Source organism: Enoplosus armatus, chromosome 20 (assembly GCF_043641665.1).
Source record: "Enoplosus armatus isolate fEnoArm2 chromosome 20, fEnoArm2.hap1, whole genome shotgun sequence".
NCBI lineage: Eukaryota > Metazoa > Chordata > Actinopteri > Centrarchiformes > Enoplosidae > Enoplosus > Enoplosus armatus.
The window spans coordinates 9,339,769-9,364,846 of NC_092199.1; the positions used below are offsets into that span (position 1 = coordinate 9,339,769).

At 42.9% G+C, this 25,078-nt stretch overlaps 2 protein-coding genes across 2 annotated transcripts; both read left to right on the forward strand.

The window, feature by feature from the left end:
* The first annotated feature begins 1,800 nt into the window (after positions 1 to 1,800).
* Positions 1,801 to 11,392, forward strand: tdrd1 (tudor domain containing 1). The gene is made up of 25 exons (XM_070927414.1): positions 1,801 to 1,957; positions 2,172 to 2,209; positions 2,323 to 2,383; positions 2,922 to 3,036; positions 3,181 to 3,247; positions 3,342 to 3,422; positions 3,522 to 3,701; positions 3,808 to 3,951; positions 4,153 to 4,318; positions 4,460 to 4,546; positions 4,919 to 5,095; positions 5,182 to 5,289; positions 5,660 to 5,830; positions 6,141 to 6,401; positions 6,748 to 6,879; positions 6,988 to 7,095; positions 7,309 to 7,476; positions 7,750 to 8,112; positions 8,191 to 8,307; positions 8,402 to 8,530; positions 9,995 to 10,162; positions 10,284 to 10,673; positions 10,923 to 10,976; positions 11,127 to 11,170; positions 11,321 to 11,392. Exons 1-25 carry the CDS (start codon positions 1,801 to 1,803, stop codon positions 11,390 to 11,392), a joined length of 3,558 nt encoding a protein of 1,185 aa, XP_070783515.1.
* Positions 11,393 to 15,182: 3,790 nt separating this feature from the next.
* On the forward strand, positions 15,183 to 24,849 carry vwa2 (von Willebrand factor A domain containing 2). The gene is made up of 13 exons (XM_070927461.1): positions 15,183 to 15,234; positions 18,226 to 18,300; positions 19,006 to 19,139; positions 19,220 to 19,329; positions 20,969 to 21,166; positions 21,246 to 21,379; positions 21,531 to 21,660; positions 22,010 to 22,065; positions 22,187 to 22,294; positions 22,409 to 22,987; positions 23,657 to 24,208; positions 24,436 to 24,558; positions 24,701 to 24,849. The coding sequence occupies exons 1-13, from the start codon at positions 15,183 to 15,185 to the stop codon at positions 24,847 to 24,849; spliced, it is 2,400 nt and encodes a 799-aa protein (XP_070783562.1).
* Positions 24,850 to 25,078: the final 229 nt, after the last annotated feature.

The following is a 25,078-nucleotide window of genomic DNA, read 5'->3' on the forward strand; positions in this document are numbered from 1 at the left end:
TAGCAAGCAGCAGGCCAATGTGCCACTTGTATTTACTGCCGTTTTATTAACACTTCGGTTCATTTAACGTTAGCCCTACCAATGCTGACATTAGCTCGCTAACTTTAACTAACTGTTTAGATAGCCAGGATAAGGCATTAAGAAAATACATCACCTGCCGTAAAACACGGCACACGCTATAACACTGCAAACAAACGATGGTTGGTTCAAATGGATTTAACGCTAAAAAGCAGGCTGACATATTGTATGGAGACACCGCTTACTTTAGCTAGCTAAGCTAACGTTGATAAGAGAGGCGTTAGCTAGCTAACATTACAAGTACAGTCGGCTCACACTTCAGCTAGCGTAGCTAACGCTAGCATCTATCACAAATGACAAATAAAGATGGTTATATTTATACCCACCGAAAGCGAAAAACCCATGGTGTAGTTCAATGCGGAGACAACCGGGATAAGAGTGAACTTTGAGCTTTCTGCCGAACCAGCTGATAGCCCCAACAAGTCACTTTGATATGACACATCAACAAATATGGCCACTGCGGGAGAAACGATGAGGTGATACAAACCAATGAGAGTCCAGTGAAAAATGACGTTGGTCTGACGTTAACATACGACAGGTACACCTCCACCTTATTTTTTCTAGAAAATGTAATATTATTACATAATAATTAATTTATAACAAACAAGTACACACACCAGAAAAGCACATTAAATACCACACGTGTCTTGTACCGTTACTGTTGAACTGACTGGTAAGCTGGGTATGTTTTTGCCAATCTGATACCAAAACCAAAACTAAACTTTTCTCAAAACCTTATATTGTTGAATATAAACCTTCAGCGTTTGAATTTTCTTTTAAACAAATGGCTTGGGTATTAGGAACTATTCCTCAATAGAATGCAGTACAAAATCAACAAAAATATGAATTAAATCAGGCAATATCTAATCAGACATTAGACATTTAATTTTCATAGCTTTTGGTGCTTTGATACCGTAATTGTTTGTACTGGTTTACAGGTGCAGTATGATACATATAGATTTTAATATAAGAATATATATTATCTAATATAAGAACGTAGGCAATGAAATTGATGTGGCTGAACACTCACTGAGAGGAACTCTAGGGCATTGCTGTTGGTTTTCTATGGCCTTAATAATTGTACAGGACAAAAAACATTTTCAGATATTCATATATTGATGAAGATATGCCTTTATTGATCCCCAGAAGGGAAATAAAGACAAATAGAATTTAGAAATAAAATATATGGATATTATACATAATATAAATATAGTCGGTCTTAAAGAATTTGTCTTCATTCTTAACACAGAAGTAGGAAATTAATTTCATCCTGACCTGTTGACCTAGCTGCAATTGAGGCTACTGCGCATGTGCACCACTCTCACCTCTTAACTAGTGTCGGGGAAATACGTCTTTACAGACACGTGCATTCAGCGGGTAAAATATTGACCGTGCAATATAAAACCATCAAGTTCATATATTTTTTTTGGGGGGGGGGGGGGGTTGTATATTTAGTTCTGTCTCGTATCATAATATTATTTTGGTTTGTTGTAAGTTTTGCTCAATTATCGCCGTTTGTATTAGCTTCCTAATAGCTAGCCTAGTTAGCGAGCTAACTTGTCAGTCACCGTCGAGTGAACATAACATTAGCTGTTTCATCGTTGATAAGCTAGCTAAGAATGCAGTGTGTAAACTATCACTTTGTGCCCTTTTCGTGCTCACATCATATCTTAAAAACCTGTCTGACTTTACATGACTGTTATTATGTTGACAGGTGTCGCCATGTACCGCTCATTTTCTTCAAACCTGGTTCGACCCAACCTACCCTTGAGGAAACCATCATCGAGCCCCTTGTCTCTCTCCACCTCGCCTCATCCAAGACTTCCCACCATGCCCGATGCAACACCTGTGCGCCCCGAGTCACATGCCATTGGAGACGGTAAATCAGTGCCATCATTATCAGACAACTAGCTAGACGAGCACACCTGTCTGGTATACCTGTTGTTTTTCAAATTCGGTCAACCGTAGACTGCGAATAGTAACTAAACAGCAATAAAATGTTTTCCGTGAACACGGTAATGTTATCAGCTACTATATAATGTTTCCTCCAACCTTATATGTCACCAGGTTCATTCCAGTTTTCTTTTTTGCAGCTCCTGTAAATTCAGCAGTCAGCATGGGAACATCTGCAGTATGTAACAAACTTTCTGTTCTTTATTCTTGGCTATGTCAATGTGTTCTGTTGCAGTGAAAGTCCTCTCTCTGTGCCATTTTCCCAATTTTATTTTTTTTCTGTCTTCATAGGTGTTAGGATCCATGCTACCAGCGCTGACTGTATACTTCTGCAACTACTGTGGTCAGCAAGGTAATGTTGTCTCCATTAAAGTCACAACTCTGCGTGGATGGATATGAAAAGTTCCTGCATCCTTGCACCATGGAGAGCCAACAGTATACAAGCATCCATCAACCTGCCCTCAATCTGCAGATAAAAATCAGCCTGAGGAACATTTACATTATCTATACTAATGAGCAGTAAAGCTTCATAAAGAAAGTTCACTTTCAAACGAATGTAACGTATTCAAATGGATTTTTAGTCAGAGGTTAGAGGCTTGCCAATGATGGAGGCAAATTAATCACAATATTTATGAACCTTTTACATAATTTCCTCTCAACATTTAAGAAAATGACAGTATAAGAATAATAAGTCCTGGAGTGTGCCATCCCTTTTATGTATTGATTTGAAATGCATCCTGTCACTATGGTGCATGGTATGCAGCACATTTCCTCATGGTGGTTCTGTGAATGTCAGCGTTCTTGTCAGCACAGCTCAAGTGCCTCTTGTTGCTTTGTATTTAAATTCCCTGCAATTACCAGATTCTAAATAATTTGTGTTCACTTGACAGGACATTTTCGGTGCAAACGCTGCAAGAAGGCACCTTACTGCTCTGTGGTGTGCCAGACAGAAGACTGGAAGGCACACAGACACATGTGCAAGTCCTTTGATCCAGAACCTGCAAAGTAAGATGGGTCAACCCTGCGTACCACTGACTGTCAGCTGTTTTTTTAAATGCTAACAAAAAAGTCAGTTTGTGATTTACCTGCAAAGAGTTGAGTGATTATAATAAATAAATAAATAATGTGCACTTATTTGTTAATCTAAAGAGAGAAACCAAAGGAAACCACAGCTTCGCCAGTGACAGGAGACAAAGCTAGCCTGCTTGAGTCAAAGGTAATTCCCATGATTTTGAGTTCTTCTTTGCATTTTCATGACTTGAAATAACAATATGTAAAAGATTGTGATCTATGTTTAACCTCTGTTAAAGCATGGCGATGCATTCAGCCTCAAGAGGGTCTATTTGAAGGACTTGCATATGACTAAAGTCATTAAGGGAACAGACATCCAGGTACAACATACTCAGTTTGCCTCAACATTGACCGATCTAGCCAATGTTGGTAAATACCAAAACACAGTGTCTCTTTGTTGTAATTTTGTGTGGTATTAGGCATCTGTTGTAGAGTTCTACAGCCCTGGCAGGTTTTTCCTTCTTGCCCAAAGCCCTGAACAGCTGGAAGCTCTGCAAAGCATCAGCACAGAACTTCAGAAAATGTACAGCTGCCCCTCAGTGACGACACATGTACCTCATGTTGGAGAGGTTTGCGCAGTTCAGTTCTCCTGTGATATGGTGAGCAGAAGCCTTCTCAAGCAATCTGACAAGAGACAAGTTTTAATATGCTTGTTGGCTGAGTCTTTGACTGTGCCACTTGTGCTTGCCTCTTTTTTCTGTGTAGAACTGGTACAGAGGCCTGGTACAGACTTTGGCTACTGACCAGAAGATGGCTAACATCCTTTACATTGACTTTGGCAATGAAGAGGATGTCCCTGTGGACAGGATCAAGCCCCTGGCTGCTAATATCCCACCCTTTTGTCCATGTGTGAGTGCATATTCACACTACTCTATTTAGTGGGCCGTCCAGTGTTGCAGTGATGGGTGTCAAAATGTGATTAATAATGCACAGACAACTGTCAAGGTCATAACTTTCCAACACACAATCTGCTACTACATAATGTCCGCCAGTTTGGTGGTGTCTTGTAGCTGGCATGATGACACTATTACTTGCATCTATTACTTCCAGGCAATGGAGTGCTGTATCGCTGGGGTGGTGCCAATGGCTTTCAACTGGTCAGGCGAGAGCTGTATTGCAGTGAGACAGCTGTTGGCCGTCAAGACTGTGACTGTTAGGCTGGTGGACACACTAGAGGATGGTCGCATCCATGCTGTGGATATCCTGCTTTCCATGGGTAGGTTTTATAGAGTTAGGAAGGCTGTAAAACAAGATTTGTTTATGATGGTTGAAGTGAGATTTGTGATAGAGATAGACCTACACAGGCAAAAGATTTGTCAAAGTTTAAACCTATTAAGACTTTCCCTGTGTCTTTTAGGAAAGCAGTTGAGCACATTCCTCATTGAGCATGGTTATGCAGCACAGGAAACAGTCAACGCCAACACACCAACCGAGCAAGAAATAAGTAAGACAACTTCATATCTACTTAACCGTCCCATCTCAAATCAGTCTGTAGACCAGGGCTGTGACATACGGGACAAAACTGGGGGGAATCATTACACATCCCTGTTAAACTGCACACTTTGCTGAAATATGTAATATACACATTTCTTAGGTATTAACAGTCATGTAAATCATTTAATTTATACCCAGAAATGTGAAATAAGACAATGCATTTAGCATCTGACAACATTGGATTGTTCAGCAGGCTCCACATTTGTGCTCTAAGTCAGTGCTTTACTCCATATCTGAACCCTGGACAAACAGAATTAAATGTCTTTATATATAAAATAGATTGTATCATTGAAAATATAATGAAATATTTTATTTTCCTCAGAAGCCATGGTGAGTGCATCCTTGGAAAACTTCAGGCGTCTCTCTGATGGGAAAGATGACAACACCTGGGCTCAGCCACCGGAGCCACTGACACAGGCAGTGGGTGACTCCTTCACTGTTGTGGTCACCCACCTCCAGTCACCCGATGAAATTATCGTACAGAAGGTAGAGAACGCTGGTAAGTAGAATTTGTTCTGGTACAACTTGCAGTTAATCTCTGAATTTTGACATGAATCATTTAGCTTGAGAGCTTTTGTGTTGCAGGAGTGATTCAGGAGTTACAGTTGAAGCTGAGGGAACACTGCTGTCAGATCCCAGCCCACCAGAACTTCAGACCAGCCCCCGGCACAGTTTGCTGTGCCCAGTTCTCAGGTACAACACATGTACATATTGAGAACATGTCACCCTTTTGACACTCTTTGCAGTATAAGAGAGTTTGGTTAATGAGAATGGGCCTGATTGGTTATGCCATCTACTAAAGAAACAATACATTAATACATGATGCACATTTTAAACTGTTTCAGTTGAACAAAGATTTATATTTGCCAAAAGATAAATGTATTCCTTTTCAAAAATTAGTTTTTATGATTTGAAAGTGGCTCAAACTTACCAATTCACAGATTAAATATAATGAGCGTGACTCCCCTGATTCTACATTCAGCTCTCAAAAATGATGTCAGTAGGTTCCCGTGGTAGACCTGCTTTGTGAATCTAAGCTCTGACTTCTGTGCCTTTCTTCCAGAGGACAAGCAGTGGTACCGGGCTAAAGTTCTGGCTTATTCATCAGAGGAACGCATCTGTGTGGGCTACCTTGATTTTGGTAACTCTGAGGAGGTGGATTTAGACCACCTGCGGCCTATCAGCACTTCACTACTGGCCCTGCCCATGCAGGCTGTGCCTTGTGCCCTAGCAGGTAGTATATCCGCTGTGAAGCACATTTTAAATGTTTAAATGTTACCAAAGTGCATTTAACTGTGTTTGATGGCTCTGTATTGAGTCACACGTCTAAACATTATTGTCCTTTCTTTTATCCTGTAGTGTCACTAAACTTTTCAAAAAGTTTAACCAAAATGCTTATATTGGAAACTGACCTGTACCTATACATTCCTTTTATTAGAAGAAATCTATATCCCTAATGCCAATGACACTGTTAAAAGTTTGAATAAGCATTACATAATTATATTTGCTATAATTAACACGTCTGTCATTGGGCTCCTTTCCAGGGGTGCAGCCTGTTGGGGAGAGCTGGTCAGGGGACTGCCTGTTGGCCCTGCAGCGAAGGGTATCGAACAGAATACTGCGCATTGAGATCCAGGGAGCGTGTGATGGCAAGGCTCTGGTGGCCATGATTGATGAGGCCAGTGATCCTCAGGCCAATGTAGCTGAGCTGCTAAGCTCCGCTGGTTTCGCTGCACCTGCTCCTGTTACCACCAGCAGCGACCAGCAGGCTGACCAGACAGCGACTGCTGCTGTTGAACCACATGGTAGGAAGCGTCTGAAATGAATCTCAATTACTGTGATGTGAATTAAATCAAGTTCTATCTAAAACAGTGAAGCAACAATTGTTCCTTTTGAGAGTGTTTGATAACTTTTCAGGTTTTTACGGGATATTGAATATAAGGGTAATGTTGGTCTTTGTGGCTGCTGTGCTATGCCATGTATCATAGTCGCAATTACTCTTCACTCATTGATGTAAGCATATTTATGCAGCTGTTTGAACTACTGCTTTCAACTGAGAATTTTGTGACAAGCCTTATTTTGTGTAGTGCAGGTGGGCAGACAATTAAGCCTATATGTTATTCATTTTTTGTGCTGAAATGTGCTCTTCAGAGCCCACCCCAGCCTGTGAGCCTCTGGTGTGGTCTTGTACTGAGCTTCCCACTGACGGCCAGACGGTGGCACTGCTAGCCAGTGTCGTGGAGAACCCTGGAGAGTTTTACTGCCACATCAACAACCCTACAGGTATTGTTGTTCCCTCAGGCTAGAGGGCCACCATTATTAAGATGTGACCTTTTCTCATGACACAACAGTTTATTTTATGTATTGTGTGTGTGTGTGTGTGTTTGTCAGACCATCAGCGGCTGATAGAGCTGGGGACTGAGTTGAAACAGCATTGTGAGGCGAAGGCCTCACTTTTTGTGCCCAAAGTGGGAGAGCCCTGTTGTGCCGTGTTTCCTGGTGAGACTATCCACTGTACCACTGGTTCTGATACTGTCAGCTCATCAGACTGCTAACACATGAAAGGCTTGTTACATTGGCATATGAGTCAGAACAAGTTATTTATTGGTTAGATTATTAATGCTAATCTGGACTGTTTCCTAACATTCTTGATCAGATGACGTTGAAAATGAAATTTAGTCATTTATTTATAGTGTGCTTTTTGCTCCCCAGGTTATGGAGCGTGGTATCGGGCTATGGTAAATGAGCTGTCTGAAGACAAAGTGTCTGTAAACTTCGTGGACTATGGTTATACCATGAAATTGGGAAAGGACCACCTTCGATCCATTACATCCCGACTCCTGACTCTACCCTTCCAGGCAATTCGCTGCTGGCTCACAGGTACTGTGTGTGTGTGTGTGTGTGTGTGTGTGTGTGTGTGTGTGTGTGTGTGTGTGTGTGTGTGTGTGAGAGAGAGAGAGAAACTGCTGGTGTAAATAAGAGAGAGGGAGAGTGAAAGCGCTTTCTCGAAGTAAATGCCAAATTCAATGCTTTGTGAGAGTATCTCACAATTAAATTTCTTTATTGGGGATTTGCTGTCTCCTCCAAATATACCCCCACAAAAGGTTTTAACATTATGTTTCTTTTTGATTATGTGTGTGTGTTTGGATTCAGGTGTGGAGCCCCTGGGATCAGAGTGGAGCAGTGAGGCCCTGCTGTGGTTCCAGACTCTGGTGGATGGCGAGCAACTCTCTGCACGTGTCCTTTCTGTCACCAGACAAGGCTACGGTGTGATGCTGGAGAGCAGAGGGCAGAATGTGGCAGCTGCCCTCATTTCTGAGCAGCTAGCCAAAGCTCCTGGAGCAATTCCCAAAGAGACACATGCGTCCACAGGCTCTGGAGCCAAACCCCAAGAGAAAATAAAGGAAAATGAGCGCAGCCAAATACACAAGCAAGCTTCTAACCAGACAGGAGACGGTTCCAAAGAGACACCAACCGAAGGGCCGACTGCAACGCTATCAGAAGGTCAGCTAGAGTGTAGGTGTCCTAAAGATGAAACAAAATGATTGATGATTTGAGGAGGCTGATTGAAATAGTTTAATCTTGTTTCAGCAGTGCCATTTTTTCCAGTGGACTGGAAGACAGTGGAGCTGCCTCTCAACGAGACCTTTCAGCCTTACTTTGCAGCTGTCATTAGTCCTTCACTCTTCTACCTGCTCGGTCCCAGCCAGGGTCAGAACATGCACTCTCTTCCCCATAAGAAGATGCACTCATGATGAAAATGTCATACTCTTTCCTGTTGTGATTGCTGTGTGTTGTTGTGCAGTGGACCAGCAGAAGCTTCAGGAGGTGATGATAGAGTTGGCTGCCTACTGCAGCAACAACCATGCCTCTTTATCCTCCACTGTCTTGAGCAGACCAGCTCCTGGGGCTGCCTGCTGTGCCCAGTTCTCTGGTGAGGAACACTCGTACTATTCCTTAAATACATCATACAAAAGTCCAGAGATACACTTTAATTTGTGGTTTTTCTATCACATTTCCAGATAGACATAAGGCGCCTGCCCAAATTGTAACACGCGTTGCTATAGCATGCAGCTCGTCACAAGGAAGCCTTACTGGCCTTAGTGTTAGTCCTGGCCTCCATCCCCTCCGCTGCTCATTTCCCTCCAGAACGTATGTCACGCTTCTTGTTGTTGTCCAATGTATCTAGAAGTAACTGGCATCTGTAAAACCATCACAACTGTTGAAGAGACAGGTAGTGAACATAACCAGTAACAAGGACACTGACAACAGAGGCAAGGCTCTTCACACTACTGTAGACATGAATTGAGTGAGTGAGCCGAGTCCGGTGTGTTTGTAAGCTTTGCCATGAGCCCTTAAAGCCACTAGGCGTCAGACAGGTACATTTTAAGTGAATGACTTTGTGAGCAAGCTTCTGAATCCGTGAGGTGTTTCACATCCTAACATGATACTAAGAGATAACGTCAGAAGAAAGTAATAAATGCAATTTCAAATCTAGCCATGCAATAATAGCTAACAATGTTGATATATCTAGACTTTTAGTAAACACTTATTTAAACAATGTAATCTTGTTTGAGAAATTTTATGTAACAGAACTATAGTCGAGTTCCTCGAGGTGGATTCATTTTCACACCATGGTTTATGAGGAAATTGCATCCAGAGGTTAATAGATACTGTCAGAAGGGGAAAACCCTATCGCCCAGGCAGTATCAGTCCCACACACTGTTTAATGATTACAGGCAAGAGATCCTATGAGGACCAGCTGATCCATCATTGAGATATCCCCCCCACACACACACACAATCTGCCACTATGAATTCCTTTCTCTCATTCTCCCATCCAGTATTCATGTTTGCTCTCTGACTGTGCTCGAGACCCCACCTGCAGTTGTTGCCCCTGCAGAGCTAAGCTGGTAATTTGGTGTCTGCTAGTAGATATAATTACACAGTGTGTGTGCAGCCGTGCGTAGGAGCGGCTCTTCTTAAACACAGTATGCAAGTAGGAGACTATAGCCTGGCATACATTCCCCAGCTAACAACAGGGTCTGTTTTTAATGGAGTTTTCAGTGCTGTCTGTAGGTTTTTAGCTGGTAAAGACATCATTTTTTAAGGGCAGGTATGTAGGTAGAGTCATCTTTGTCAACAATAAAAGGCTAATGGTCGAAAGAAGATTAGTTTGATTTTACTACAGTCCAATTTTTAGTAAATCATTTGTTGAAATTTCATAGAGGCATGAATGCACAAGCAGATCAAGGCAGTAAAATACACACTAAACACCTTCTGGAGGTTGTGACATGAAGGTAAACAGATATATGTCAAAATATTTAAGCTGGATCTGTTGGTGCTCACAAAACTGGCAATATATGCAATTACACACCGTGGTTGGACTTTTTTTCCAGCTGACAATAAGTGGTACCGTGCAGTGGTCCTGGAGGTCGGAGATAATGACTTGAGTGCCATCTATGCAGATTACGGCAACACTGAGAAGGTGCCGTTCTCCCGGATCTTGCCCATCCCCTTGCACCTGCTGCAGCTCCCCTTTCAGATCACTCGCTGCACCCTCACCGGTAAGGCAAAAGGGATGTCATTCTTGTTTTCTGACATCATTTCAATCTTGACCCCAAATGTTCGGGGCTGTAGCTTTTTACTCCCTCACACACCCCTTTGCCCCCTCTCTTCCGTTTCCAGGTAAGGAACACTTCCCTGCAGAGATGCCAGAGGAAGTGCAGCAGATGTTTCAAGGCCTGCTGTTGAATGGCGTCCTCGCCACTGTCCAGTCCTTCGATGGCTATGCTAATGTGCTCTCACTCATTCTGCCCACTGAGAGGGGCGGGGGACACCTCACCGCCATGATCTTGGAGGCACTACAAGCCCAGGCCAAGAGTAATCCTCACCCATCCACCACACAGAAGGCTGACCAAACTGACAGCGGCACGTCCACTGCCAACACTGCAGTTGTACCTGACTGCCCCCAAACGGGGCTGGAAAATCCAACAGCCACCACTTGCCTAACCATAACCCCAGAGACGACACCCCGGACCCCCCAGCCGAAGAACACTTCTGCAGTGTCAGTCAATGGTTAGTCAAGTCACAATTGATTTACTATTTACTATTACAATATTGCTTTGCTTAAAGTGCTTAATTAGGTTCAAATTAGTGGAAAGCAGCAGCATGTAATGATTATTTACATCACTGATTTAATCTATTAATCTTTACTGATTAACTGATTAATAAATGAATCTAAATAAATAAATGACCCTGGAGGGCTCATGAGGTATAGCAAGTGTTTAGATAAAGCAGCAGTTCTAATGATATTTTGTTTTTCAGAAGATCCAGCTCAGATGATTATTGAGCAAATGGAGCCTCCGTGCAAAATTGATGGTATGTATGCTTTAAAACAAGAACATGATCTGTGGCTGCTTAACTTGAAATGTTTTAAACTTTTATCACACTTTAGAGTTTTTGTTGTACTGCAGTTAGTTTGTGAATGTTCATGATAGTATAGCTTTCACTTGGCTATTTGAATCCCAGATCCTCAGACCTCCGGCTGCTGCTGTCTCAGCCTGAAGACTAAGGTCAGAGCTGATTTCACTGTTTTTTGGAAAGCATGTCTGAACTCATGACATACCTGTAAAGAGAACGTTTGACAATATTGATAATGAGAACGAGCAGCATTGAAATTTGAAGTGCAAATGAATAACGTGGGTTTTTTTTTCCTGTCACAGATTGACCACCTGGAACAGTTGTTGCAGCTGCAGCTTTCTCTCATCAAGCTGTTATTGGCACAGACGAAATAAGATTGTTCACCAACTTGTTGAAATCAAGCGTGTTGTGTTTTTCCTACACCATGTTTCTTTTAAACAAGTTTACTCTGAATGTGGCCTGCAGAAGCAGCCACCCAGTTTGTAATTTGAATTTAGTCACCTTATTCCAGAATCTTGCCAGCTTTTAATTTTAATTTCGTCTACTCTGTTCAGGGCTTTTATGTTTTTAACCTGTGGTTAAATTCCAGTGACCTTTTCACTTTTTAGGTTTTAATATTTCTGGAGGTTTTCAGAAAAAAGAATTGCTGAATGCACTTATTAGGTTTGTTAAAGTTGGCAACAAAAAAGAAGTTCAACCTCAATTATCCAAGTGTTGGTCTCCTGTAAGTGTGCAGTAACACATGCTGTGCTGCCATCTGTTCTTTTGTTCAGTCATAATCACCTGTTCAGGTGGGATGTCCGGCCTGATTGATTTATGTTTGACATGTGTTTCAGTTTTAACATAAACGATTCTGTGACAAAATGAATGCGGCGAAGTGATTTTATTTTGTGATGTTTGGCTTCATGATACATTCCTGTAATTCAGATGAGATCGAAGGAAACAAGAATGCCAAAAATGCTCGATAAAATAAAACTATACATACAATATAAGTACTATAGTAAATTAACATTAGGGAAATATATAGTGTAAATATATATGTAAAGCAAATGTGGGGATGAGAATGGTTTAACCCGTGAATTAAAGTACTTCTATAGATTATAAGCAATGGACTGCATAAATGTACGTCTGTGTGTCAGTATTATGACAATAAGCCTTTACAGTGTGAATTCATTTCTCTTGGAGATGAAGAAAAAACTAATAACGAGAGCACCAATGGGAGCCGTTGCAATGCTCCTTGGCCCCTCCCTGACTCCGAAGCCGCCCTGTACGGGACGAGAGGAGGACAAATGAGACCGCACCGGTGCAGGTGCATCAGAGGTGGGCATGGCGAGTGGGTGGGGTCGCTGCTCGCCTCCAGTCCGGAGGAGAAAACCCCGGTGGAGCAGAGCAGTGCGGAAACCAAGAGGTGAGGGGAACCGGTGAGGACCGCTTTCTGAAGGAACAAACCCAAACAGTGTGGACACTGAGCAGCGCTTGGTAAGAGAAAGGATTTTGTCGCTCAGAGGGGAGAAGCCTCGGATGGACTCATTTTTTTTGGGGGGGGGGGGCATCTTAATGATTTTCACTGATGTGTGACTTGATACTGGTTTCTGTTATAACAGATGAAAGGGTTACAGTTTTGTGAAGTAGCCGCGCATCGACGGACTATCGTACAATTTCATACAATTCAAAGTTGAAGGAAGTGTGATGAAGTCCGTCGGTGTGATGCATTTCAAGTAAACGTCACATGAGAATAATGAGCTCGTCTAAAAAAAGACTGCAGGTAATTAGACCAACAACGGCATTTCTTCTGAGTCCTGAAGTATGCTGACAGGTTTCAATTAGTTTGGCTTCTTGAGTAAACCTCTTCTCCTGTTGCATGTCAGGGTCATAACCTCTGGCCCCGTCCCAAACCTGCCTCAACCTTTGGCACATTTAAGAGTGACCAGATGGAAGATAACAGGCTGGAAGTTGAGCAGCAAGGAAAATAAACATGTTTTGTGTAAGAGCATGGCTGAGTGTGTGTGTTACCAGTTTCCTAGTAGGGAAATGTCCCACTGGAGACTGGGGGCTTTACATCCTCTGTGTGTGGTTGCAACACATTCCCATGCTTAAATACACACCATTTGGCATTTTGAATTATAGTTAGTCGAGGCTTTTAATCAGACAGTTCTCACATTGTGAAAACTTTTTTTTTTTACACATTTGTTCTCCAGTTGATTTAAAAGTGGCTATTTGAGGTGACTCACCCTGAAATAGTCTCAAACTGTTGTGGATGTTTCTCAAAGAGACGCACCTCCAAGTACAGGTTAGGAGGTGTTAGGATTTTGTATGAAGTTGGTCCAAAAACTAGCGCTCCTTTGTAATTATACACTGCAGAGTGGAGGCACTTTCCAGCCTGTCAAGCAATTCAAAACAGACTGCTTGGGCCTTCCTTGTTTTTAAAGGTACATTTAAGGAATGTCCCAGTTTGCGGTTTTATTTTTAATGTTGTCCCTGTAGATAAGGACTGACAGCCCAACGTATTAGTCTAACCATCTTAAGTCAGAGATCACTGAAATGACCCTGCTTTGGCTTTATTGTCATTGCTGATTTTGATTATCAGTGACACATGAAAGCAAGATAGGAACATATAACTGATTAGTGTGTTCTTTGAGTTTAGCTAGGGCCAAACATGCAGCCAGACAGAGCAGAGAGGTGTTCACTGACAGGCAGAAAGTGAGGAAAGCCGAAAGATGAGGGGTGGAAGGATCCAGAAGAATGCCTGTGAAGAGGGAGCCAATATTGAGACAGGTGTGTGCAGTGCACGTGTGTGTGTAATGTGTGTTTTATATGTAGGCATGCATGACTGCTTCCTCCTACAAGCATGCGTGCGTGTGTGTGCACCCCCCCGGCAGTAATGAAATCTCTTGTCCTCGCAACGTATAGCGAGTGAACAAATAGAGCATCAGTAGCCGCTGGTGATGTTTATCAGCCCCAAGCTTCTCAGCCACTGCATGTCAGCTCTGCAGATCTGTATCGCAGACACACAGACTCCTCTTAAAGAGAGGCTCCGTCCTGCACACAATTCTATCTCTGTCTTAGAAATATACACAGATTTACCTGTAGGGAGGGTTTTTCTGGCACGTCCGTCCCCACCACACACACACTTCAGCCAAAGACAGGATATTACAGCCAAGCTTATCAGCAGCCAGAGTTAATCAAACCTTATCTGCAGCCCCTCAACTTCTTACCCAGCAATGAACGTACAGAATAAGGCAGGTGATGTAGATGTCAGGCTAATGGAATAGTTAACATGAAGTTATGTTGCTCACTCAATTACCAGTTAATCAGGTACACATATGTAATTTAGTGTAGCAGCCAGTCCTGTCTTTGTGACGTTTATAATAGTTTCCAATGATCACAGGAAGGGGCAGGAAGGTCCTGATTGGCCATGTAAAGAAATATTTAAAATTGAATTTTGAAGAGGGGTGTTTGTCTTCAGGGTTGCATCTTTATCATTTGTCCACATGCCCTTGCAATGATGAGCCTTCACGCTGGCAACCCACCTCCCAGGTGATCACACTGGTGATCTGTGGACACTTTTACCGCCCCTGTAAGCTTTCTCACCACACACACACAACAAAAGGAGATGAAATATTGATATTGCTAATCTTTCTGACAGAGACAAAAAACAGTATGGTTCACATGCTGGTGTCAAGTCAGTGAAATGTGTCTCTGTGTGTGGACAACTTTGTATAGTGAAGTGTGTCTTTTGTATGCTGTCTGACCTCATTGGGGTTCTCTGTGAAAGGTCAGGGCTTGACCTACACTTAGCTGTGAAAACATGGTCAGGCTGTACTCAGGTTACTACCTTGAACACTTGACTTACCTGGTCAAGAAGTAAATGTGGCCTCTGGCTAACGTGATAATGACAACAAAGACAGTACTTTGTCTTTCTGGACTCCCGAGGGGTACCAAGATAAATCTGTAGGGTCACAAGATGATTAAAGGGATAAGAAAGGTTTCTAAAGCTCAATATTCTGTTTATTCTTTCCAACTTTCCTGTAATTTTTTTCTTGTGAACAATGTGAATGAAAAAAAATCTAAATATAGCAATATATCATAAGGTCAAAACCACCGCTGTACACGCTCCTTCTTTTCAGTGTGTGGCTTTTTGTTTATTGTTCCAGGTGTTCCGTCATGCACCCTGATATCCGTCTCTCCCTCCTCTTCATGCTGCTGCTTCTTCAAGGTCGGTTGATTGATTTTATTACTGTTTTGCATTCAGTTTCAGGTGAGGAGTACTTTCTGTACCTCTCTGGTATTCAGAGCCTTTGGATCAAGGGTTGTTCTAATTACTGTTTTGGGATGTTTGTGATGTACCCATAATGTTTGGTCACTTAAAAACCATTTGGAGCATACAGGAAATATATAAAATCTGACAGCATACAACCTTTCACTCATGTTTACAAACTGTTTGTTTCAGTTAGAGTTAGATGAGAAGATACCACAGCACCCAGCTAGTTTAGCCTAGCTTAATGACTGTAAACGGGTGGAAACAGCTAGCCTGTCTTTGTCCAAAAGAAACAAACTCCACCTACCACACCTCTAACCAACTCACTTACCAAAACATTCTGTAGTTATTGTTCAACACTTCGGGAAATAAGCTTGTTCACTTTTTTGCAGAGAGTTAGATGAGAAGATTGATACCTTGTGTATGTCTGTGCGTTAAATATGATGCTGCAACCTGCAGCCAGTTAGCTTAGCTTAGCATAAAGGCTGCTTGAAACAGCTGGCCCGGCTTTGATTTGAGATGTAAGTTTGTGCTCTGCATGGTGGGAAATGTGTGAGGCTTCACCGATGCTCCTCTGGTCAACCTGAGATCCTTTACAAGATATTTTACTGCTTAAACCTGTCAAGTCTCACTGCACTGAAGAATTCCCATTATCTTCTCCCTCAAAGTGATTTCCTGCCTCCCATGTTTAAAATGCTGCTTGTTTCCAGGCAAGTCAAATTTTGCATCGCTTTTATAGCGTATCGTCAGGACCTGAGAGTATCGGTATTTGCCTGAGGGGAGAGGCGGGAGTCGTGGGGCAATATAATCTTTGAGTTGTTTTCAAAAATGACAGCTTTAGCACCATCTGAAGTATTTATTACTGGCCATTTAAAGACTTTGAACTTGAACAAACCAGACTGTTTCACCTTGTCAAGACGAGCCCCTCTCCTCCTGTGCTGACAACACAGATAACATGTTGCAGCGCTTCACCGGCTAAGATGTCCATGTAATCCAGCCTGTCAAATTACATTTCCCAGATAGGTAGAAGTGATCCTAGTTTTAATCTCTGATTCCAAGAGAATATTCCTTGTATATCCCAGACTCTGGTGGGATTAATGCCAGTTAGACACAGACTCATACATTTTCAAACACAGACATTAAAGACACACTGTCATTTTGCTGGAGGCTCTTGGCTGAACAGACAGACGTTTTGTTCAGAGCGGTGGGGCCCCGCTGACCATGAGAGAGCAGCTTGCCAAGACCCGAAACTTTCACTGTCAGAAGGACTTTGGGGCTGGACTGATGTTGCAATTAGGGGGCAGATGAAAGGGTGAGAAAAAGGTGGGAGCTGAGGCCCCTCGGTTGCAGGTGGTAGTTTTCTTTCAATAATATGTGTTCTGTGGGTTTTACTCTTTAATGTGTCCTGACCTCGTGCATTTTGCTTCTTTCCTCCAAAGACTTGATGATGGAAGACATTTCAAAATCAGAAGATTTTTGCTTTTACTATTTAAACATTGTTAATGAAGAACAACACATATGTTTGTGGAAGGGTGCATACTGTATGGGGAGTGGGCCCTCAGGTTGGCTGGTGGCCCAGAAACCACCCAGATTAATTACCACCAGTAAACCCCCAACAAACCCCACCACAGAAGGTTGTTTTCGACCTCCATGCCAGATGAGCTGGACCATGTTTGGTTCTTCCATTCCCTTTAGTTTTTTAGGCCTTTTTGTCATTATTTTTTCATGCTTATGAATATGATATTTACCTTCAAAAGATTTATCGTTGCTCTAATGCAGCTTCAAGGGGTCAATGCATGTAGCAATTTGCTGCATCTCCCTCGCTTTTGTCAGTAGCGGTTGCCTCCAAGGACCTCAAATGTCAGGAAGTAATGAAAACATAGGAGCAGGTTGGTGGTGGTCTATTTGAAAGGAAGATAAAAAAGGACCTCTGTAGCTGCCCCGACTGAGGCCGTGCTTAGCAGAGGGTTAGATTTACGCTTTTCTTTCCCCAAAAAACAAAGAAGATGAGCAGAGGAGGAGGACAAAGTCAATGTTAGCACTACATTCTCTGTTGCAGACATGCCCTTATTTCTATTGAACTTTTGCACCTTTCTTAGATGTTTTCGTCTTTCTTTGTTGTTTTGCTCTTTTGACAGACGAATCACCTATTTCAGCTAATTAGAAGGCGCTAAATCAACACAAGGCGGACAGCCCCAAGCATTACAGCAAAGTTGACGGGAACAAACCGACAATTTCCTCCTGTGCTCTGACGGACTGTGCTATTCAGAGAGTGGAATCTGTTTAATGTGGAGATGCTTGTTTGTAAACTCACTCAAGCGCTTTGTCTCCGTGCTGGACAAACGCCTCTGTGACCCGTCGGGGTTACCAGGGGCAACTAGGCGTGTTCACATGGATTTTTTTTTTAACAGGAAATCACATGTCACTCGCTCCTCTCCGGGCTGTACGTGTGCCTAAATAGAGCAACGTCCTTTCAGTGAATGCAGGGAAAGAATGGTTTTCTTCACTTGTCCACTCACATTAGCCTTGAATGCTTAATTATCCATCACAGACGGGGTCAAGTGGGTGTGAGTGGACCGTTTTGGCATCCCATTAATTATTTTGTTTTACTGTTTCTGAAGGCTATAATGATGGCTTTTGAATGACACAAGGTAGATACAGTTAGCATGGAGAGAGCTGAGGTTTACAGTTCAGTGTCCTTATTTTTCTTGCTTAATTCTTTCCTATTTTTTCTTGTTTTCAAAGCAAAGATGAGAGAAATAAATATAACTTTGTGTTGCAGAGGTTTCTTTAATGTTATTCTTGAAAAAACATCACCTGTGTATGTTGTCTAGAGTTTTTTTGTGCATTGATGGTTTATGGTTGGCCTAACTGCTGTATCTTAATGTCATATTTTGGAGCCATGCATGCGGACATTTGACTGACCTCTGTGTTGTTTGTCCCTCCTAGTCCAGCAGGGCACCTCAGTGCAGGAGATCCAATCCAGCCATGAGAACATTGTAAAGATCAACTCTGCAGGAGAAAGTGAGTACCTTACCAAAGCCACGTTCATCATGACAAAATGGTCAACAAATGATACACCGGTCAGTGTACCGCAATAAGATATACACAGTTCAGTCAGAGACACTTAAATCAAGGAATTTACCATTCATAGCAAACGGTTATACATTTAGAAAGTTTAATGTACGATGCAGTTAAGTTATAATAAATAGCTAATAAATTGTGAGGCAGAGTGACAAGACTTTGAAAGAATCCTTTGAGGTGCTGGGTGGTCTTATTACCCTCACGTCTGTGTCACAGTGTAAAGTGTTTGGAGGCGACTTTCCCACAAGCAGACAGAATGAGTGACAGACAGACAGACGGCACACTCTGCCCGTCTCTAATGGCCGTCTTCATGATCGGCTGCACATTCTAACATGACAGCAGCACAGCTGATTATTTATGCCGCCAGCGAGTACCAACGTGTTTTGGAGAGAGACAGAGACAGAGTTTTATTTGCTTGGTAATGGTTTTGTGAGTGTGCTCCTGGGAAAAGAAAATTGAGCTCTTCTCTTATTATGTCATGGTATTATTTTCATCTGCAACAGCCCATTTGATCACTAACCAGGATAATCCCATAATGCCCCTATAGAACAATAGAATAGGAGCTCTTTGCCAGAAATGCAATGAAGACAATGAATGAGTTTGTGCCTACGTCTTGTGTTTAACTGTGTGTGTTTCCATGGGAAGTGATGCAGTGCTCAGCAGCCATGGATGTCCTCTTCCTCATGGATGGTTCTTACAGTGTGGGGAAGGGCAGCTTTGAGAGGTCCAAACACTACGCAATCAAACTCTGTCAAGCACTGGACATCGGACCAGACAAGGTTTGTTTCCTTTCTCTCCTTTTCTGGTCTCTCCCTCTTTCTCTCCTGTCAATCATCATGTTATTCCTCTTCTTGTCCAGGTGCGAGTCGGCTTGATTCAGTTTGGTTCCACTCCTCGGCTGGAGTTCGCCCTGGACTCATACACCACCAAACAAGAGCTGAAGAAGCACATGAAGAAGATTTCTTATAGGTGTGTTTCTCCTCTCATCACACCCTCAGACAAATAACAGTAACAAGTTTTGGGATGCAAAAGACTATGAAAGAGTCTCTGTTGTTTTATGTTGATGACACCTGAGCAAGTTCAATTCACTGAAGAAGCTACATGTCTTCTAGCAACTTTATAGGGACAATTTTCATATGAACGTCTATCAGAGGTGAGGGGGAATTGTACAACAACAGCATGGGCAGAAATCACAGTAATTGCTGTGTACTTTATGTACTGTACAAACAGGTCATTAACAGTGACGAGAACCTTTTTATGTACTTTTTATGTAACTTTTTTGGCCTGCTAAAACTTGTCACAATTCTCTAGTGTAGTTTCAGGACCACAACAGGATTGAATGAGTTGGCAATAATAAAGTGAGTTAATAAAAGGTTTATTTTATATGTTTGACAAGCTACATGATCTGGACTGGGTTCAGTTCAAACGTGTGCTGAAAGCAAAACACACACATTTAGACACATTCAGAGGCAAAGTAATACAGATGCTCCCTGGAAAGAAAAACAAATTAATTTCAGATTAGACCACAGGTGGTCACTGGATATCGGATAAGTCCATAAGCCAAGGAAGAGGAAGGTAATTTGGCCAAGTGTGTGTGTGTGCGCGTGTGTGTGTGTGTGATGACATTTTAGCTTGCCATCTGGTTTGAAATGGCTACCCATGTTTTGAACTTATTAGCTGTCACATCGCCTAAAATCAAACTAGTACTTTAGAGAGTTCAAGTGTAGCAACATACTGAAGGTGTATGTGTGTTATAATGCACTGTTTTTAATTACTTTGCTGTAGTTTCCATTCAAAACAATTCTTTATCCCTCGACTTTACTTTTGAAATATGAAACTCCTCTTCTGCCCAATCATATGAGCAAGAATATGAATGAATCAACGGCACTGCAGGAGATACCTCAAACAGCTAGAGAAAAATAAGCAGTTGATTTGTTGTTTAGTGGTTCAATGCACTTGTTGAAAGCAGTCGTCTGCTTTCAACAACTGGACTTGCTTTTTCAAGGATTTAGTGTTTCTAAAAGGTGGATACACAAACCCAGTATTGTAAGAGCAAGTCTTAAATGGGATAAAAAAAAACACATTCATTCTAAGATACAACACACAAGTGTGAGTGCAGTATGTGTCATGTAAGATATATTCTAAAACTGAAAAGAGAAAATCTGTACACTAAGAAAGCAATACATTCAGTTGTACCCGTCACTACCTTCATGTCACTGATTCTGTTTGAGCAGTACTTTCTCCTGACAGTCAGGTTCTGTGAATCTGTTTCTTTATGTCTGGTGGAAAGACTGAAAGCAGCTCCTGCTCTGAGTGACATTTATGTCTTTTTGAAAAAACATAATAGCTTTTAAATGGGTTTTTTTGAGCCCTGGGGTGATGAAACATAGCCAACAGCAACAAGCATTTTTAGTCCAAGAACTAAAAGAGGAATCCAAAACCAAAACTGATCTTTGGTTTACTTTGGCAGTGATATGCAGTACGTTACTGACTCTGCTGGCTTCTGTAGTACAGTACACATTCTCTAATCGTTCTGTTTCAGTATTCTAACAATAACTTGAAAAATCCTGTTAGTTCTCAACACTATTCCCAAACTCTGAACTCCCAGGGGAGGCAGCACCCAGACAGGCCTGGCTCTAAAGTACGTGCTGAGGAAGGGCTTCCCAGGCGGCCGTAACTCCTCCACTGCGGCCCGGATCGCCATCCTCCTATCAGACGGGAGGTCCCAGGGCAACGTGGTGCAGGCGGCTGCACAGCTCAAAGAGACTGGCGTGGCCTTGTTTGCCGTGGGCCTTCGCTACCCCAGGTAATACATTCAGCTAATACATTCAGCTACTTCTTTTTGTTTGCAGGGCGGCTTTTAAAAAAAGTTTTTGGTTTTCCAGGTGGGAGGAGCTACATGCTTTGGCCAGTGAGCCCATGGAGAGCCACGTCTTCTTCGCCGAGCATTTCTACGATGCTGTCAACGGCCTGTACACCACACTGACCGCCTTCTCTGTCTGCAATGCTACACCTGCAGGTAGACTACACCTTTCCATCAATTATCCACTTGTATCCACTGATATAGACTTAAATTATTAGTTTGGTAATTCTTGTCCCCACCTAACTTCCTTCATTTCCCCATTTACCCCATCCCTCGCCCCTCCCGACCCTCCTGTGCTGTTCCCCAGGCTGTCAGGTGGAGTTGTTTCCCTGTGAGAGGAAGACACTGGAGACAGTCAAAGAGCTGAAGGGGAATTTCATGTGTTGGAAAGGCTCCAAGGGGTATTCCCCGTACACTTCTCTCTGTCCATACTACAGGCAAGTGTACATAAATGCATGAATAATGCAAATATTCTTGTTGTCTTTCTCACCTTGAAGTCAAAAATACAGTCTTTATGACAAGATGAGTTTTGAATTTCAGCACTTTTACAAGAGAAAACTCGTCCCCCTATTCACTGCAATGTGAGGGTGTTAATAAAAACAAGCAAGTGTAATTGAGTCAGACCTTCCCAGGGCAAATTAAAATGGTCTTTGACAAAATTAATTTCACAGCACATTGAAACGCATGTAGAGCTCCCTATCCACAGAACCATCATAAGTGTTCATTTGATCTTCCGAAGTCTTTTTCACAAAAGCTAAAATTAAGTGAATTTTGTGTGTGTTGCAGGTACAACAAGGTGTACAAAAGACACCAGACCGTCTGCCATCGGACTATCTGTCCAGGTAACACCACTGTTCTTGCTCTGTCTTTCTCTCCTTTAGATGATGTGTATTTGCGTATGTGCCAGGCTGTTCATGTACATCTATGCAGCCGTTCTCTCTCTCTCTCTCCTCTGTACTGCAGATCCCTGTGACTCTCAGCCATGTCTGAATGGTGGAACATGTGTATCAGAAGGTCCGGAGGGTTTCCACTGCGTATGTCCACCTGGCTATGGAGGAGACCCACACTGTGGTCTGTGCACTGTCTTTATACTTGCTGAGATATTAGCATCACCCCTATCTCTGATTTTTAAGTGATGTCTAGTCTTAAGAGAAGGAACTGACTCGAGCCTCCATCCCTCCTCAGCTCCTGCGTTATCGCTGGACTGCTCTGTGGACTTGCTGTTCCTGGTGGAGGGCTCTGCCAAGCTCACCTTGGAAGGCTTCCTCCGCCTCAAGTCCTTCTTGAAGCGCTTCCTGCAGACCGTGATCGGGTCCGACAGCCCCAGTAAAGTCGGCCTGGCGGTGTTTGGTGGAGAGGCCAGAGTCGAGGCCCAGGTGGGCAAGTTCAAAGGGGATCTAAGGGGTCTGCTTAAGGCTGTGGAGGCGCTTCAACCCATCGGCGGCGAGACCCAGACAGGCCAGGCACTTCGCTACGTCACGCGTCACGGCTTCGTGAGCGTGCCGGTCTTTGCTGACGTGACCGACGATCTCCCCCGCGTGGTGGTGCTGCTCACTGCCACTCCTGCAGCTGACGATGTGGTGGAGCCCTCTAAATACGCACGAGACAGAGAGATCTTCCTGATAGGGGTGGGACCAGACTACTTAAAGGGACAACTGAATAATATCACAGGAAATCCCCAGAGGACTATCACCTACGCATCACCTGAGTTGAGTGCCAAGATCCCTGAACTCAAAGCTAAGATCTGCAGCGTGGATACACAAGGTACTGAATGACCAACATAGTACTTTTACTTAAAGGGCCCCTGTGGAGTTTTCTTATAAACAAACAAAAGTTATGTTTACATTCAACGTGTTTAATACTGAAACATTTGTAAAGCCGAAGTTTCAAACCAGCATTATTTACATCCATGTTTACCAGCAAGCAGTGTTCCTCCTCACTGCCTCTGCTGGCACATTGCTGCATATCTTGGTGTATTACCGCCACCTTTAGGTCAGTGGAATGGTGTGAAACCATTGGCAGGACTGTGTATCCCGTCACCCGTGCAAACATGTATGTGCGTGACATAAAAAACAGCTCAGAGTACCTTTAACAGTCAGTATATATGCAGAATATTCTTCCCAGGCTGTATATAAATAATTTACTGTACTTAGTACCTAATGAAAAATATCCGTTGTTCCAAATGTGAAGAATAATGTTATTTTATGGTCATTCGTTTTGAGAGAGAGAAATACATGCACATCCAAGAAATCCACGAAATATCATGTAAAAAATATTTTCAAAATCTATTAAAAATCCTTGGATCAGCGCGTAAAAGATAATGTTTAATATTTCAAATCTCCCTTTTCCTGGCTGACATGTAGATAAATAAACCCTCTGGAAAAGACATTTTAGGGTCTTACAACATAATTCTTTGTCTTTCTTGTGTTTCAGGTTGTCTGGGCCAAGCAGTAGACCTGGTGTTTGCCCTGGATGCCTCAGGTGGCGTCGGCCATGATAACTTTGCCAGCCTGCGTGACTTTGTGCGCAGCCTCAGCGTCCAGTTCGACGTCAACCGCGATGTGGCTCAAATGGCACTCGTGGCCTACGGTCGGAGAGCCACCACCGTCTTCAACCTGGACACCCATGAGACCGGTTCTGCCATCCTCAAGGCTGTGGGTGACGCCAGCTACATGGGTGGCGTGGCTTCAACAGGCGCAGCTTTACTTCATATCCACTCCAACGTCCTGACAGTGGCTAAAGGTGCGCGGCCCGGAGTCAACAAGGCCGTGGTGGTGGTGACGGACGGTTCAGGCGGGGATGACGCTGTTGTTCCAGCTCAAAAGATACGAGACGACGGAGTTTCACTGTTTGTGATTGGTATCGGAGATGTACAGAGGGAGAGGCTGCTGAAGATTGCTGGTTCAGAGGAGCACATGATCTCGGTGCCGTCTTACGAGGATCTCAAGTACTTTGAGGATGTTCTGGTGCAGATGCTGTGTTCAGGTGAGAGTACCGGGAAGTACCTCTGTTACCAAAACTTTGCAGGACAGCTTGTTCTCTCCTGTTTTATGGATAAGGAGTAAATGATTCATTAAGAAAAAATATATGCAAAACATTGTTTGTGATTTCTTTTCTGTATTTCCTTTCACTAAAATGCAGATTTGACAAACTAAAATTGACAAATAAGAATTGGTTAATCAGCTGTTTTATGACACATTTCTTTCTATTAGAGGCTAAAATGCCAGTAAACCTGTGCAAGCCCAACCCATGTATGAATGAGGGGATCTGCCTCCTGTCCGGAGGGAGCTTCCGTTGTCAGTGCCAAGGCTACGAAGGACCACACTGTGAAACAAGTCAGTGGCATTAATGAGTCTTTATCTTCTTACTTCATTCCTTTGTTGCCACCTTCCTGACCATTTCATATCTTTTTATCAATCAAAACATTTTTTTTTAACTTTCAGTTTCACTTAATCTTTTTCTGTGATTTTTCCATAGGAAGCAGCAGGCCTTCTTCCAGAGGAGATCTTCCTCGGCCTGCTGGTCTCAGGAAGAAGAGCAGGCAGAAGAAGAGCCACCAGGAGCTCCTGCATCACTACAAACTGCATCGCCGGAGACATGCTGCCGGATACACCACACACACATAAGCACACATGCTATACACAAAAACAAGCCACTTATGGACACTTAAGAACCAAGGATGTATGCGGGTACGCCAAGGAGTAAAGGGAACACTGATGTTAGTTTCAGTATTTAAACTTTCACTCGAACTTCAACAAGTGCCTTCACACTGTATGTATTTGTACTGCAGTTTGTTTTTGTCAGCCATCGCTATACTCACTGTTGTGCAATTGTCTCAACCTGGTTCTCTTGTCT

Coding starts and splice junctions, on each gene's coding strand:
- tdrd1 (XM_070927414.1), top strand. CDS start 1,801: ATGTACCGCTCATTTTCTTCAAACCTGGTTCGACCCAACCTACCCTTG. Junction 3,423..3,521: donor TTAAGGGAACAGACATCCAG/GTACAACATACT, acceptor GTGTGGTATTAG/GCATCTGTTGTAGAGTTCTA. Junction 5,290..5,659: donor TTGCTGTGCCCAGTTCTCAG/GTACAACACATG, acceptor CCTTTCTTCCAG/AGGACAAGCAGTGGTACCGG.
- vwa2 (XM_070927461.1), top strand. CDS start 15,183: ATGCACCCTGATATCCGTCTCTCCCTCCTCTTCATGCTGCTGCTTCTT. Junction 21,167..21,245: donor GTGGGCCTTCGCTACCCCAG/GTAATACATTCA, acceptor TTGGTTTTCCAG/GTGGGAGGAGCTACATGCTT. Junction 22,066..22,186: donor CCATCGGACTATCTGTCCAG/GTAACACCACTG, acceptor TCTGTACTGCAG/ATCCCTGTGACTCTCAGCCA.